The sequence below is a fragment of the Vigna umbellata genome, chromosome 1 (assembly GCF_029865625.1).
Source record: "Vigna umbellata cultivar VRB3 chromosome 1, Vumbellata_1.0, whole genome shotgun sequence".
NCBI lineage: Eukaryota > Viridiplantae > Streptophyta > Magnoliopsida > Fabales > Fabaceae > Vigna > Vigna umbellata.
Window position 1 is genome coordinate 12083910 of NC_142165.1, and position 16381 is coordinate 12100290.

The 16381-nt window shown below is 26.1% G+C and overlaps 2 protein-coding genes and 2 pseudogenes across 2 annotated transcripts; all 4 read right to left on the reverse strand.

Moving 5' to 3' along the window:
* Window positions 1-3896: 3896 nt before the first annotated feature.
* On the reverse strand, window positions 3897-4398 carry LOC148204648 (non-specific lipid-transfer protein A pseudogene; annotated as a pseudogene).
* Window positions 4399-6114: 1716 nt separating this feature from the next.
* LOC124824341 (non-specific lipid-transfer protein A-like) lies at window positions 6115-6502 on the reverse strand. The gene has a single exon (XM_047296765.2). It carries the CDS (start codon window positions 6451-6453, stop codon window positions 6115-6117), a length of 339 nt encoding a protein of 112 aa, XP_047152721.2. The 5' UTR covers window positions 6454-6502.
* A 1470-nt stretch (window positions 6503-7972) lies between these two features.
* On the reverse strand, window positions 7973-8355 carry LOC148204649 (non-specific lipid-transfer protein A pseudogene; annotated as a pseudogene).
* A 2263-nt stretch (window positions 8356-10618) lies between these two features.
* LOC124824339 (non-specific lipid-transfer protein A-like) lies at window positions 10619-11273 on the reverse strand. Its single transcript, XM_047296763.2, has 2 exons — window positions 10873-11273; window positions 10619-10777 (listed from the first exon to the last, which is right to left on the reverse strand). The coding sequence occupies exons 1-2, from the start codon at window positions 11220-11222 to the stop codon at window positions 10768-10770; spliced, it is 360 nt and encodes a 119-aa protein (XP_047152719.1). The 5' UTR covers window positions 11223-11273; the 3' UTR covers window positions 10619-10767.
* Between the last annotated feature and the right edge of the window lie 5108 nt (window positions 11274-16381).

The following is a 16381-nucleotide window of genomic DNA, read 5'->3' on the forward strand; positions in this document are numbered from 1 at the left end:
TGTGATTGCATGTCCCGTCTTCTCTGAGACAGTTATTTAAAGCATCGAGCTTGCTCTTTTCCTTTTTTAGGTGCTTTGATTGCAGAATATTAAATTTTTAAGGTTTCTTGTTCATCAATGGCTTCTTCCGTTGCTGTCTTTTCTGACCTTCCTTTTGTCACCATTGCGTTTGACTTGTTTATATATGTGTTTTCTTCCATGACAAAGATGACTTTTGTTAAACTCTTCAACAATGATTTCTTTATCCACTGGATGTCAATAATGCATTCCTCAACGACTATTTGCAAGAAGAGATTTACATGGAGCAATGTCCCATATTTGTTGCTCAGGAAAGTCTTCTGAATTGATATTTTGTCTTCTATGTTATTTTTATAAATCATTAACAATTTGCTGTCACTTGATTGCATAAACATATATGTTCACTGAGAGTGTTAGATATTTTTTTTTTATATTTTATCTTTAGGTAGTTTACTATTATTCTTTATTTGTATTTTGAGAGAAATTTTGAGAGAAGAGAGTTGGAGGAATTTTTAGTTGCAAAGGGGGAATTCTGGAAGTTTTCGGAGAATTGTTTCAGAGGAGGAAATTAAGTCTGGAATAGAGATAAGGGGAGTTACATTTTTGTTTTGTATTATCTTGAGTATTGCATATGTTGCTTTTGTTTGATCTTAAATCTTAAATATGAAGTATTTTGTTTCTGTATGATTTTGAATTTTGAATGAGAACATGCTTCTGTGTTTAGATCCAAGTGTGATAGTTGTAAAATGTGAGGTTGATTATGTTATGTCATTTGTATGTAATTAGTTGTTTATTTTTGTATTTTTGGATGGATTAGAAGTTGTCTAACCGGCTCTGCCAGATTCAACTTCTTGTTTTCCCAAACTTTTTATTTCTTTCCTTATTTATTTTTATTACATTTTTGGAAGGATTAGAAGCCAGATTCAACTTCTTGTTTCCCCATACTTTTTATTGTTTTCCTTATTCGTTTTTATTTTTGGAAGGATTAGAAGTTGTCTAACCGGCTCTGCCAGATTCAACTTCTTATTTCCCCAGACCTGTTATTGTTCTTATTATTTAATTACATTGTATTCCTGGAAGGATGAGAAGTTGTCTAACCGGCTCTGCCAGATTCAACTTCTTGTTTCCCCAGAACTTTTATTGTTCTATTTAATTTTTATTGCATCTTCCTGAAAGGATGAGAAGTTGTCTAACCGGCTCTGCCAGATTCAACTTCTTGTTTCCCCAAGAATTTTTATTAAGATTATTTTATTGATTGTCAAACATTTGATTCTTCTCCGGTGACCATTTATAGTAATATTTTATTATTGTTAATTTATTTGTAATATATTTATCTTGTATGATTTCTGTGATGAATGTATTTTATGATGTTGATATGAAATTATGCATCTGAACATGATATGAGTATTATGGGGAGATTTTGTAATGGTAGGATATGAGTTGAGGAATATGAGCATGATATGAGTCTCATGGAGAGATTCTATATTGGTATGGTATTAGTGTATATGTTGATGTTGAGGGTCCTGTTGTTGGTGGTTATCCTAAAACTCTAATAATTGTCCAGTCTCAATTAGAGAAGGATGTGTTATATGGTGAGAGTAGTAGGAGGTCCTAGTCTATGTTCATAGACGTTAATGGACTAACCTTGTGGGTGATGTGATATATTATTTTTGGTCATAACTGTGTTATAAATGTCACCACAAGTGCATGATCACCCGAGACTTCCATCAACATTATATCCGGATAATAGAGTCTAGCATGATAATTGCATCTTGCAAGAATTTATGGTGAATGTATTACGTATAATAAGAGTGTAATGTTTTTCTTTGAATTTTGCATGGTAGGTCACCCTTACTTGTTTGTTTGTGCCGGAAAATCTTATTTTCGCGATGATCGTATAACGTTTATGTTATATGGGAGCAGATGCAGGAACGACGTCTGAACCAATACAAGTGAAGGAGGAAGCAGCAGAAAAATGAAGAGTAGTTTAAAAAAATAAATAAATAAATTTAGGAGTGTTGTAATGATATTTAAAAAAAATGTATTTTCCAGTGTGAACTATGCTACTCTTAGTTGGATGATTGTAATACTGTACGATGTTTTCATTATTAATGAAATAATTTGTGTGTGAGATGTTTAGAAAAAAAATTTTTTTTTGGGGTGTTACACAAATAAGATTAAGCATATAGGTAATTTTACTATATATATGTTTAATTTGATAAAATTAAAAATTGGAAAAATAATAAATGTCACAACCGTATATATTTGAAGACATATAATTCTTTAATATAATTTATTCAATATTACTAAAGTATCATTAAATACTTGAAGCAAACCTAAATTCTGACGCTTTCAGAATCATAAAAGCAAAACAAAGATATGGAAACGAATAGGTGGTGGGGTTCTTCATACTACTTCCCATGTGCTTCACAAGAAGTAAGGGTCGGGTCCATGCCTATACCTATACAAATAAGTGAATTAGTTCGTTGATTTCTATTTTATTTTTTAATTTTTAAATACACATAGAGGAATAATTGTCATAACTTTTTTTATCTAGATATCATAAATAATATTTTGATTTAATAATGGTCAAATTAAAATTATTAAAGTTTAGAATATAATGAAGTTACAAAATGAATTATTGTCTCAGGAAATAAAATATTATGTGGCTTTTTTTTGTATTTTTCATCTCCAGAGAAAATGAAAAATAGAAACCAGTGTAACATATCATTGAATAATGTAAAATTATTAAATAAAACATTATAGATATAATTAATATTCAACCAATAGAAGAGAAAACTTAAAATTACTGTTTTTAATGTTTAACGGTAAACCAATAGTAAGATTATATCCATTCCCATATATATATATAGATATATAAAGACATTGTATAAAATATTAATTTGAGTGTAAAAACATAATTTTAAGAGTTCTATGGAAAACGTAGCTTTATTTTTAAAATCCTAAATAATTTGTATTTGTTGTTAAGTTGTTGTGCGATATATTTCAGACAATGTGATATGTGATACAAAGTATTCCAATATGAATGACTAAATTGAATTTCAAGCATGAGTTGGTGTGTGTCTTGAATTGGAAAATTGATTTGTTCAAAAGATTTAATTATGCATTAGTTATTTAGAAATTGTTAATATAGGATGATTTGAGAATTGAACTCGTAAATATTGATATTTTGTTGTGTTATTGGTTTGAATAACAAAATTATACACGGTTGGTTTTTGGAATTTTATAGAATAGTTTGAAAATGCTTTGGTTGGTTAAGTGACTTTAGGGTTTTATTTGAAATTGAAAGTGATTTTATGAGGTAAATTAAGGGGAATGTTAGAAATGAAATTATTACTTCTAGGAAAGGATTTCAAGGTCAATGGAGAGATTATATTGCTTGTTATATTATGTTTAGGTGCATAACTATATTTTTCTAAGGAGATTTGATTATTGATAAATTTAGACCAATTTTAATACCTATTTTGGTGATCGATAAATTTGAACCGATCTAAATATATCGTATTTTAATGACGGATAAATTTGGATCAATATATATAATATTTTGGTGATCTATTAAATTTGGATCGAAATTAATATAACATATCATTTATATCATTTTATAATTTAAGGGTTCTATAATTGGAACATAGCTTCAAGAGTAGGAACATTTGTATAGATCCATATATTTATAATTGTATATGTATCCAAACATTTACATCATAATTAAATGCCAAGAGACTCTGTGAAGAAATGGATACCAATAGCATATATATCTATTAAGTAATCATTATTTTCAATAAAAATGCCTGTCTGGAACAAGTTGAGAAAACAATCTTTTTATTATTATTTTTCATGAAAAGGAAAGGAAGTTCAAAGCATAATCCAGCATTTTTAATGTCTCATTTCATCCTCAAAACTCTTGCTCAAAGAGAGATCCTGATAAAAAAATGTGAACAAAAATAAAAGAATAATGAGAACTGTGAGTTCGTATAAATTAAGAAAAATATAAATAAAAAAGAAATCTTACGTGTTACAGTCGATGTCCTTGGTGAGAGGAAAACCGACAACAACGTTACATAGTATAGGAAGTTGAACGGCTCTATCTTTGTCAAGATTAGGAACTTCACCGACAGCTGCCGTGAGACATAGACATGCCTCACGAAGTTCAGGTTTTGTAGGTGCTGAAGCTCTCACACTGCTCACTGCATTACAGCAAGTACTTGAAGGGCTATCTTGACTGCTGGTGAGAAAAGGTAAGCATGCCAACAATGACAGTTTTGCCTCCACACAGCTGAATCCATTCACTGGTTTCATGGCTGCAACTGTGAGAATTAACAAAACTCCGAAACCAAACACTGATGTTGACTCTCTCTTCATTTTCACTCTCTTTTTCTTTCACTCTTGTTTTTATTTCGATTTCGATGGATATAACACTCTCCAAAATCTTACCTTTATACTGTGTTTACGTTAATGGCTTAACTAAACATATAAAGAAAAAATTAAATAACTTTATTACTTTTTAAAAAAATTAATTAAAAATAATACCAAGATCTCTCTAATCTAAGTGACTTGTGATTTCAAATTTATTATTAGTATCTTGGCTCTTAACTCATAGGTCCGGATACATCCACTCCATAAACTTACTATATATAAATTTTAACACATATTTATATTACATATGAAAATTTTCGTATTAAATCTCTGACTTCGTACAGTCAAGTTAGTCCTAAGACTCAATACAAAAGTATATTTTTAATTTTTACAATATAATATATATTTATAATGATACAAAAATTAGTTTCACTCTCCCATTATTGCTCTTTAAGATTTTGTATAGGAATCCACTTAGTTTTCTATTCACTATGATTATTGCAAGTACCTTTACACATGTCATGTCTCTCTGGTACCTCTCAGGAGCTATGGTTATAAGTTTGAGAATTAGAACTCACAATCACAACCAAACCATGACATGATAAATTTCTATATTTGCGATATGAAAACCTCCATTGGCTCTCATCATTAGAAATCATACTCTGTATGTGTCTAATACTAGCCGAGCTAGGATAACCTCCACACGAATCACATCTCAACACATTACCTATCATTACTTCATATCAAAGTATTAATCTCATCTATAAGTTAGGACAATTCACAATACCACATAAGGATTCACATAATTTATTCTATCGCAATACTTATAACAAAAATTCATCATTTAATGACAATTTTCTTTTTTTAAGATTATGAAACAAATATCTTCAACGAAAGATCTCTAGCTTACAATCCCAAGGATAAAGTAAATAACTATGTGTAAAAAACTATATATAAAAATTTCAGTCTGATCCAAAAATTAACAAAGTAGAAAATAGAGTTTTACCGAGACAATACAAAACAAATATAAAGAAGTGACATTTAGATTTCTAGATTTCTCTAAAAATTGCAAAAATAATTTCTCTAACTACAAACTTCTAATTATGAATCACAAGAGTCAAAATACATAATCATGTTTCATGGAATATTTTTTAAAATTTCAGTCTCATAACTTAGAAAATAAAATAAGATAAATTTGACTTGTAACTTTTAGTTTCAATTAGTAATTTAAGTGGGAGTGACGTTAAACTCTTCTCTATTAATCTTTATAGGATTACATTATATTAATCTTAATAGAATTATATGTTTTTTTTTATTAATCCTCTATTTTGAACCATATACTTCTAAAATTTATTTTATTATACAATATATATATATATATAAATGATAGGTTATTTCCATTGGATTAATTTTGGATTAGGCTCATCAATCTCAAACATTAAACACAAATAGTTCATCATAATTAGATGGAAAGAAATGAATAGAAGACAGCAACAATATATATAAAGCATATTCATTAATCATTGATTTCAACATAAATGTTTGTTGACAGAAGTTGAACAAACAATGTTATTCTGTTACAGAAATAGAAAATTCCCAGCATAATCCACAGTTCCAAGTTTAATCAAGTCTGAAAAAAAGAAAAGAAAGGAAAAGCAATGTGAGGAAAAAGCAAAGGAGAGAAAGGTATTAATATGAATTGTATAAGTAAAAAAAGAAGTCTTACTTTTGGCAATCCAAGTCACTGGACATGAATTTGCACTCTTTGCAAAGATTATTGGCTCTGTCTTTGTCTAGGTTAGGAATCTGAGAGCCTTGTTCCCTTAGGCACTTACATGCACCACGTTTTTCTTCCTTCGTAGGTGATGAAATTATGATCTGTTTCATCCCATCGCAGCAAGAAGTTGAAGGGGCATCAGTTTTCTTTGTTAGATATTCTAAGCATGGCTTCACTAAGGTTTTCTCCTGCTCACAGGTTAAGCCTTTTGATGGCTTTGTGGCAGTAACTGTGAAGACTAACAGAATTAGCAGAGTGAAGAATGATAGAAAGACGGTCTTCATTTTGACACACAGGTTTCTATCTAAGTTATTCAATCTTGTGTTTTGATTTTGGATGAATGGAACACTGAGGGAGATGTTGCTTTTATAGCCACATTCATGCTGCGTTATGAGTTTTCATCAGGTTACGTTATTTATGACTATTCATGACTTTTTGTTCTTTTCCTTTTCTTTGGAGTATGATCCGCAGAATGATGAAGTATGAGTTACATTTTGTTTATCTTTTTTAATTTTATTTTCTAATGGTTTTTTATATTTAATGATCTTGTTGCGAATATTTAATGACTTTTTTTTTCGTTTTCTTGAAAGGTGGTCTAGATGTTCAAACAAAACGCATTATGTTTCTATCTCCTTTTGCTTTCTTGACCTTAGAATTTGTGTTTTATCTTAAAAGAATTTTAACTTCTCACTTTTATAGTTAATAAATTATTAAAAGATAAGATGAAGTAAAGTGAAAATATTATTGTTTTATTGATTTTATTATGTATGATGGATTGATAACATGGTGGTAGAAAATATGTATGCTAAATATTATGCAAGAAATTTCTAGAAAAAATTCTTGTAATTCAAGTAATGTATGTATTGATATATGAATTTTATATTAAGAGTTATTATATCGTTCTAATAATCATCTAATATAATATAAAAGAGGGTGAGGTATGTGATGAGAGGAGTAGAAAATTATTGTTTAGTGACTTTACCTTATCCAAAGATGTTAACTGACTAATCTTATGTGGGGTTCGGTGAAACTCAATGACAATATTCTATATAATATTAGAGTCAACCACAAGTGCATAACTTGACAGAGTCTTATATCAATACGTGTATACTGATGGTCGAGTTTAGTATGAATAATTGTATGTTTTAGGATTGATTAATATGCGTTATTACAAATGTTGATATTTGTATATTTATTGTATGATTGCTCTTTTTGCACATTAACTTATTCTTTCCTTTGTTTTTTATTGTTTGTGTTCTTTTCTTATTTACAATGATCACCTTAATAACATGGGTAAATAAAATATTTTAGTTGATCCAATATAAAATGAGAGTGATGTAGCAATATAAATTAGGATAAAAATCCTTTGTTGGATAATTTTTTCTTTTGAAAAATTTATAGTTTCCGTTCATATAAGTTTTTACACTGAATACGTACTCTTATCGTAATATAATAGTTGAAGAGTTCTTTTCAATAGTTTAATTTTGATTATTTTGTTTAAGTAGGTGAATCTCAAATATTGAAACCATACATCATAATAAAATGACGAGATTTTATGAAGAAAATGATACCAAGAACAGATATATCTATTAAATAATCATTACTAAAAATGCCTCTATGGAACAAGTTGAGAAAACAATCTTATTTTTTTTTTCACGGAAAGGAAGTTCAAAGCATAATCCAGTATTTTCAATGTCCCATTTCATCCTCAAAACTCTTGCTCAAAGAGAGATCCTGAAAAATAAAATGTGAACAAAAATAAAAGAATAATAAGAACTATGAGTATGTATAAATTAAGAAAAATATAAATAAAAAAGGAATCTTACGTGTTACAGTCGATGTCTTTGGTGAGGGGAAAACCGACGTCAACGTTACATAGTATAGGAAGTTGAACGGCTCTATCTTTGTCAAGATTAGGAACTTCACCGACGGCTGCCGTGAGACATTGACATGCCTCACGAAGTTCAGGTTTTGTAGGTGCTGAAGCTCTCACATTGCTCACTGCATTACAACAAGCAGTTGAAGGGCTATCTTGACTGCTCGTCAGAAAAGGTAAGCATTGCAACAATGAAAGTTTTGCCTCCATACAGCTAAATCCATTCACTGGTTTCATGGCTGCAACTGTGAGGAGCAACAGAACTCCCAAACCAAAAACTGATGTTGACACTCTCTTCATTTTCACTCTCTTTCTGTTTCACTCTTGTTTTTATTTTGATTTTGATTGATGCAACACTCTCCAAAATCTTACATTTATACTGCTGTGTGTGACTTATGTTAATGACTTAATTAAACATAAAAAGAAATGATTTAATAAATTTATTACTTTTTAAAATAATTAATTAAAAATAATACCAAGATCTCTTTAATCTATGTGACTTATGATTTCAAATTTATTGTTAGTATCTTAACTCTTAACTCATAGGTCCGGCTACATCCACTCCATAAACTTACTATTTATATTATCTAAGAGATATTATAAGATAACCATTTTAATAAATGATGCCTTTTTTAAAATAAAATTAGGAATTTTCAAGTAAAATTTATTTAAAATATAATTAAATAAAAATAATACAAAGAAGCTAATTTTTTGAAATTATTTTCCAACAAAACTAAAGATGTCTTTTACAAAAATGATGCGATATTATAAAATTATAAGACAAACCTTCTTCTTCTTATTATTATTATTTTAAAGATGTTCCTTTAAATTAAAATTTCGATAACTAAAATTTAGATGTAACACACCAGCATTATTTTAGATAATTAAAATTTTATACAACCCTTCTTCCAAATTTAGATAAGAATCTTACATTAATGACTGGATTAAACATATAAAGAAAAAAAAGTCAATACATGATTTTTTTAACATTGTTTTATGAGGTAAATGATTTTGTTAAAGAAAAAAAAATAAATATATAAAGAAAAAATTAATAAATTTATTACCTTTTAAACTTTTTAATTAAAAACAATATCGAGATCTCTTATTTTCAAGATTTCAAACTCATTATTAGTATCTAAACTCGTAACTCATAGGTCCTGATACATCTACTTAATAAACTTATCATATATATTATCTAATAGTTATTATAAGACAACCTTTTTCATAACATATGGTTCCTTTAAAATCGAATAACGATTTTTCAAGTAAAATTAAACGAATTTCTTAGTAAAACTTATTTAAAATATAATTAAATAAAAAGAATATAAAAAACCTAATTTTTTGAAATTATTTATCAACAAACTGAGGATGTGTTTTTAAAAAATGATATATTACGGAATATGTCTTTAGAGGTTCTTAATGTTTGTTTACGTGAAATTTTAAAGTTCTTTTATTTTATTATTTCAGTTTCCTTTAAAGAAACACAACTTTTGGAGATAAAATCATGCCACACAATCCAAAAAATAATTCTTTCAATATATAAAATAAACTTAATTTCGTTTTTGTTTCTTTAACTATTGTGTTTAGGTATTTTTGGTATGAAAAATTTCAATTGCACAAATTATAGTATATTATATTCCTTTTATTAATTACTATAGTAAAAACACATGCGAGTAACTTATGTATGTTATTTCTTTTTACGAGAACAAAAAATAATAAAATTATTATTATTATTATTTTAAAAATATTAATTAATTTTTCATTCTTATTACAAGTGAATTTTATTTATTTTGTAGAATTTTTTCTGTTATAAATAGCTATTTTAGACTAAAAAATAGTTGCATTTAAAAAAATAGTCAAATCAGGAAAAAAATTAAATTTTAAAAAAGTGTCAATTAAGGATAAAATAGTAAACACCTTATTCGATTTTAAAAACTGTTATATACAAAATAAAATAGAAAATAAGAGACGGACACCAAGAGGAATTCCTTTATATAATAACATTGATATTCTTATTTTTTTTTCTTAAAGCTTAATTATTTTATATCTATCTATCTATTTATATATATATATATATATATATATATATATATATATATATATTGTTATAAAAATATTTGTACATAACTAAAAAAAAGTAGTCAAGAGAATATTATGGATAATTCTTTTATTGTGTAAATGATTTTTTCATTATGGTAGTTATTTGCATTTAAAAATTACTTTATTATATATATATATATATATATATATATATATATATATATATATATATATATAGCATAATAAATTAAATTTTAATTATGTACTTCTTTATTTAATTTATATTTACATTATCAAATTTATGTATTATTTTAAGTTATATCTCTATGATTCAATTTAATTTCAATAACTCAGTGACTCTATTAATTTATATTCATGTCTTCACGTAGTGAAGCCTAACTAGTTCCTATGTAGAATGATGTCTTATTTCCATTTGATTGATTTTGGATTAGGCTAATGGATCTCAAACATTAAACACAAATGATTCATCATAATTAAATGGAAAAAAATTCTGTAAGAAAAAAAGAAGAATATATACCAAAAACATGTATAAAGTATATTTATTAATGATAATTTCCAACATAAATGTTCATTGAAGGAAGTTCAACAAACAATCTTATTTTGTTTACAGAAATAGCATATTCCATAACGTATAATCCACTGTTTTAGCATCGCCTTCAGCTTAAACAATCCTGAAAGAAGAAGAAAAAGGAAAAGCAATGTGAGGAAAAAGCAAATGAATGAAAACTATCAACAAGAATTGTATACATAAAAAAAGAAGTCTTACTTTTCGCAATCCAAATCATTGGGTATGAAATTATCGACCTTGATTTTGCACTCTTTGCAAAGATTGTTGGCTCTTTGTTTGCATAGGTTAGGAATTTCAGAGGCTGCTTTCTTAAGGCACTTACATGCAGCTTGTTTTTCTTTCTTTGTAGGTGATGAAGATATGATTTTTTTCAACCCATCGCAGCAAGAAGTTGAAGGGGCCTCAGTTTTCTTTGTTAGATAATCCACGCATGGCTGCACTAAGGCTACTTCCTGCTCACAGGTTAAGCCTTTTGATGACTCTTTGCCATCAGTTGTCAAGACTGACACAGCCAGAAAAAGGAAAAATGATACAAATACAACCTTCATTTTGACAAACAGGTTTATCTATAAGTGATTTTGCTCTTGTGTTTTGATTTTGGATGGATGGAATACTCATGAAAATGTTATATTTATAGCCACAATGCATAGTGCATTCCTAACTTTCATCACGTCATCATTATTTATGACTATTAATCACTTTTTGTTTTTTTTCCTTTTTCTTGGAGTATGGACACCAAAATAATTTAATGAAGTATCAGTTATATTTTGTTCATCAAATTAGTTTGTTCAAATGGTTTTGATACGTTATCATGATGAATTTATTTTTATGTTTTCCTGAAAGGTGGTCTAGATGTATAAACAAAACAAGATAAAGTATGAATTATTTGTTGGAAATTCAAGTATGAATCCAAATCTCACATTGGATAGAAATGAGAAAATAAAACACTATATAAAAATGAAAGATCCATTAAGGTTTTGGGTAGAGAATGATTTCAATATCTTATATGGTTAGGTTCATATATCATTGATATTGTGTCTCTCTCGATATAGACCTAATAGCAAAGATGAAATAATATGAAAATAATAACAAAGAAAAGAAATATTTTTTTTAATTATTTGTTAATTCAAATATTAATTATTTGTTAATTCAAGTATTAAAATTTATAACTAAAAGAATTTTCTAATTTTATCTTCTATGTAAGAGATGAGAAAAATTAAGATAAGTTTGTAAATAATTTCATTGAAATTCATGATAAAAAAATTGTTTTAAAAATGATAAAATTTAATAAATAAAAAATTTATTTTCAAAATAAGAATGTATTAAAATTAATTAATTAAAAAAATAGAAATTTAAACTGTATAATTTTATTATATTTATTATTTTATTGACTTCTAATTATAATATAAAATATATATATCAATACAATATTAAATTAAAATACTTTATTTTATTTAATACTTTAATATTTCTATTTTATTAAAATATAAAAACATACTAAAAAACAGTTAACAATATAATTATTTAAAATTTATAAATGTTCTTTTATAGTTTATATTAGTAACGATCATTCAACATTGATTATAGATTTTTAAATAATTGATTAGTTTATGCTTTTAATATATTGGAATTATATATCTTTCTTTTGACAAATCTCCTCGATATTGTGTGAAAAGAAGGTTTAATAATTTTCGACTTCTTAATTTTGCTATGAAATCTCAAATAGGTTTTCATTTATTTTTTTTATTGGGTTTTTATTTTTTAAAAATTAAAACAATTAGGTCATGACCCGGTATTTCTATATTAATACAATTAAAGGAGTTGTCATATATCAGTTTGTAGTTTTTTTAAAAAATTTAATTATTTTTTACTTATTTTTAATTTTTTTAAAAATAAAATAAAAATGCAATGAGTTAAACTGATATTGTGTCACGTGACAATGAGAGTGTGACATGACACTTAAAATGTCACGTGTCATTGTCAAGCCACGTGTCATTCCATTAGTCTCAATTTGGTCTCTCTATTTTTATTGTGTCTCAATTTGATCCGTGTATTTTTATTTTGTCTCAATTTAGTCTTAATTTTAGAAATTAAACAATTTTGTCTCTCCTCAAATTCAAACAAAATTTAAATTGTATATAAATCTTAACAAATATTTTTATTAAATATTTTGATCAAGATTAAGTTTATTTATATTTATATCTAATTAATTATATAAATGTTAATTATGTTATTTAAATATACCTATAAGAGTTTAAAAAAAAGTGACATAACATGTTGGTATAAATTTTTTGTGGAGAAAGTTTTCATGGAAGATCATGAAAGAAGAAACTAACTTTAATTACTGTTTTCACGAAAAATTTCTCCAATTTTTTATTTAAAAAAAAGTGAAATTTCATATCAAATAATTTGTTCAATAAGCTAAATCATTTGGAAAATTCACACCACCATGTTATGTCATCGTTTTCTTTTAACTCTTATAGGTATATTTAAAGAACATAATTAACATTCATATAATTAATTAAAAAAATATAGATAAACTTACTCTTATTAAAAATATTTAATAAAAAATCAATTTTAATAAAAATATTTGTTAAGATTTATATACAAATTAAATTTTGTTTGAATTTGCATAGGGACAAAATTGTTTAATTTTTAAGATTAGGACTAAATTGAAACCAAATAAAAATAGAGGGACCAAATTGAGACAAAATAAAAATACAAAGACCAAAATGAGACTAATGCAATGACATGTGGCCTAACAGTGACACATGACACTATCAGTGTCATGTCACAATGTCATTACCACATGGCATAATGTCATTATGACACATGACATTTTTGTTTTTAGTTTATTTTTAAAAAATAAATAAAAAAAATAAAAAAATAATTCAAAAATTCAAAAAAGCCACAAATTGACACGTGACACTTTCTTTAGTGGTGTTAGTACAGAACTAACGACAATGACCTAATTGTTTTTATTTTTAAAAAATAGGAACCCAATTGAGAAAAAAAATAAGTGAGAAGCTATTTGAGACTTCTCAGTAAAATTAGAAATCTTGAAAATGATTAAATCTGAAAAGAATTATTAATCTATATTGATTTCATGTTCTAAAGCCTAACTAGTTTCATCTATAAAATGATAGTTTATTTCTATTGGATTTATTTTAGATTAGACCCAAGATTTGCGAACATTAAACACAAGTGGTTCATCATAATTAGATCCAAAGAAATTTGATAAAAAAAATTATGAATCTTTATAATCGATTAATTGATTAATGTTTATGTTTATAACTGATTATAAAAGAAATATAATTGAATTACATATCTTCTCTTCACAAATTGATTTTGAATTTTGATCTAAACTTTTTTTTTTGGGTTTCTCATTATATTATGGTGCTTTGAACAAATTTTCAAATCATCTCGAATTGTTTTCAATATATTCTTAGTTCTACCCTAAAGCTTGGATGTATAATGTGTAGCGTAAGATGAACAACAAACAAGTTCAATAAACAAGTTTTTGAAAATGAAAACGAAAACTATTCTTCGAAAAAGTGGGTTTGTCGGAATAAAGTGTTACCATTAGTGAGAGAGAAAGTTTAATGCGCATATGAAGAAGAAGAACACGAAAACAATCTGTCAAAACAAACGAAAATCATACATAAAGTAGTTAATTAACATGTATTTGTATAAAATAAAAAAAGATTACATGTGTTGGTCGTCAAGCTTCGTTTGAGAAAAATTTGAGCAGAGAAGAGGGTCTAGCGCTAAAATAAACTGAATCAATTTTCAACCTCCCGCCTAAATTTTTATAACCTTTTAACGTCTAATTCTATGGCATTCGACGTTTTATAATCTTTTGACGTCTAATTTTAGGACATTCGACATCATATGTAAGTACATTTTCACCTTCGCGCCAAACGTTTTTTGCGAAATTTACACAATAAGACGTCTGACTTCATAATATTTGATGTCTTATAACTAATTGATGTCAGACAAGTCTAAGTCTGACTTCTTAATGGAACTTTTATTTGCAAAAATGTCACCAGTCATTTTTTGTTATTAGGTTATTCAGTGGTTGGACATTGAACGCATAACGTTATAAAAGTGAAATTTTGTTTCTCACATAAACACCTTTGAAAACAAAATAATGATATTAGAGACTTCCTTAAACTCTAACACGAGTTTCTTTAATACATATAATAGAAGATCCGAACAGTTGGTTTGAAGAAATATGATTGACAAACTATGTAAAAGTTTCAAGTCGATCCAATGGTTAAAAAAGTAGAATATGAGTTTTATCGAAACAATTCAAAACAAACAAAAACAAAGTGACATTCAAATTTCTCTCAAAATTGCAAAGGTTATTTTTCTAACAAAACAGCTTTAATTATCAATCACAAGGGTCATATTGAGGAAACATGTGTTATGGACCATGTGTAAAAGTTACAACCCCATCCAATAATAGAGTGTTGCTCTCACAACCACCACTAAATGCTCCCTATATCCCCCATGCCTAATTTGCCCTTCTTATCATTTAATTATTGCGCAGTAAAACGGATGTCGTCATCCGTTTCACCTTCAACGGATGTTGATATCCATGAACGGATTTTCACATAAGGATACATCTTTTAACTTTTTTTTTGTTATTTTAGTTTATTGTTTTTATTTTAGATTTTATTTTAATGATGTTTTTTATTTGTATATATATTGTTTTTGTATTTTTTATTTTATTTGTATATATTTAATAATAATTATTTCATAAACAAAATAAAATTAATTTACATATAATTACATAACCTAATATAAAAAAGCAAAATAAAATTAAATACCTAAATTTAAAGTACAATAAACTAAAAACTAAAAAACATAAACCTTAAACGGATGTGGTCACATCCGTTTAACATAATCAATTAAAAAATAATACAATTTAATTAAATTAATAATAATTATTTCATTAAATAAAATAAAATTAATTTATATATAACTACGTAACAAAATTAAAAAAACATTAAATAATATCTATATATTAATTTAAAATACAATAAATTAATAAACTAAAAAAATAAATAAACCTTGAATGGATGTGGCCACATCGACGTGACATATTCGTTTAGCATAATCAATTAAAAAATAATACAATTTAATTAAATTAATAATTATTATTTCATTAAATTAAATAAATTAAATTTATATATAATTACGTAAAAAATTTTAAAAAATAAATAAATAATATCTATATATTAATTTAAAATACAATAAATTAATAAACTAAAAACTAAAATAAAAAAAAACATAAACCTTGAACCGATGTGGTCACATACGGACTTGGCATATCCGTTTAACATAATCAATTAAAAAATAATACAATTTAATTAAATTAATAATAATTATTTCATTAAATAAAATAAAATAAATTTATATATAATTATGTAACAAATTTTAAAAAAATTTAATAATATCTATATATTAATTTAAAATACAATAAATTAATAAACTTAAAATTAAAAAAAAAACATAAACCTTGAACAGATGTGGACACATCCGTTAACCGATATCGAAATTCGTTGAAGAATTTTTTCTTTAACGGATATCAACATCCGTTAAAGAAAAAAAGTGAGGGTGTGGAATTTTTTAAAATATACAAAATAGTTTTGGAATTGTTAAAAATTGTGGTAGTACATGGAGCAATGTGGTGGGTTAGGGA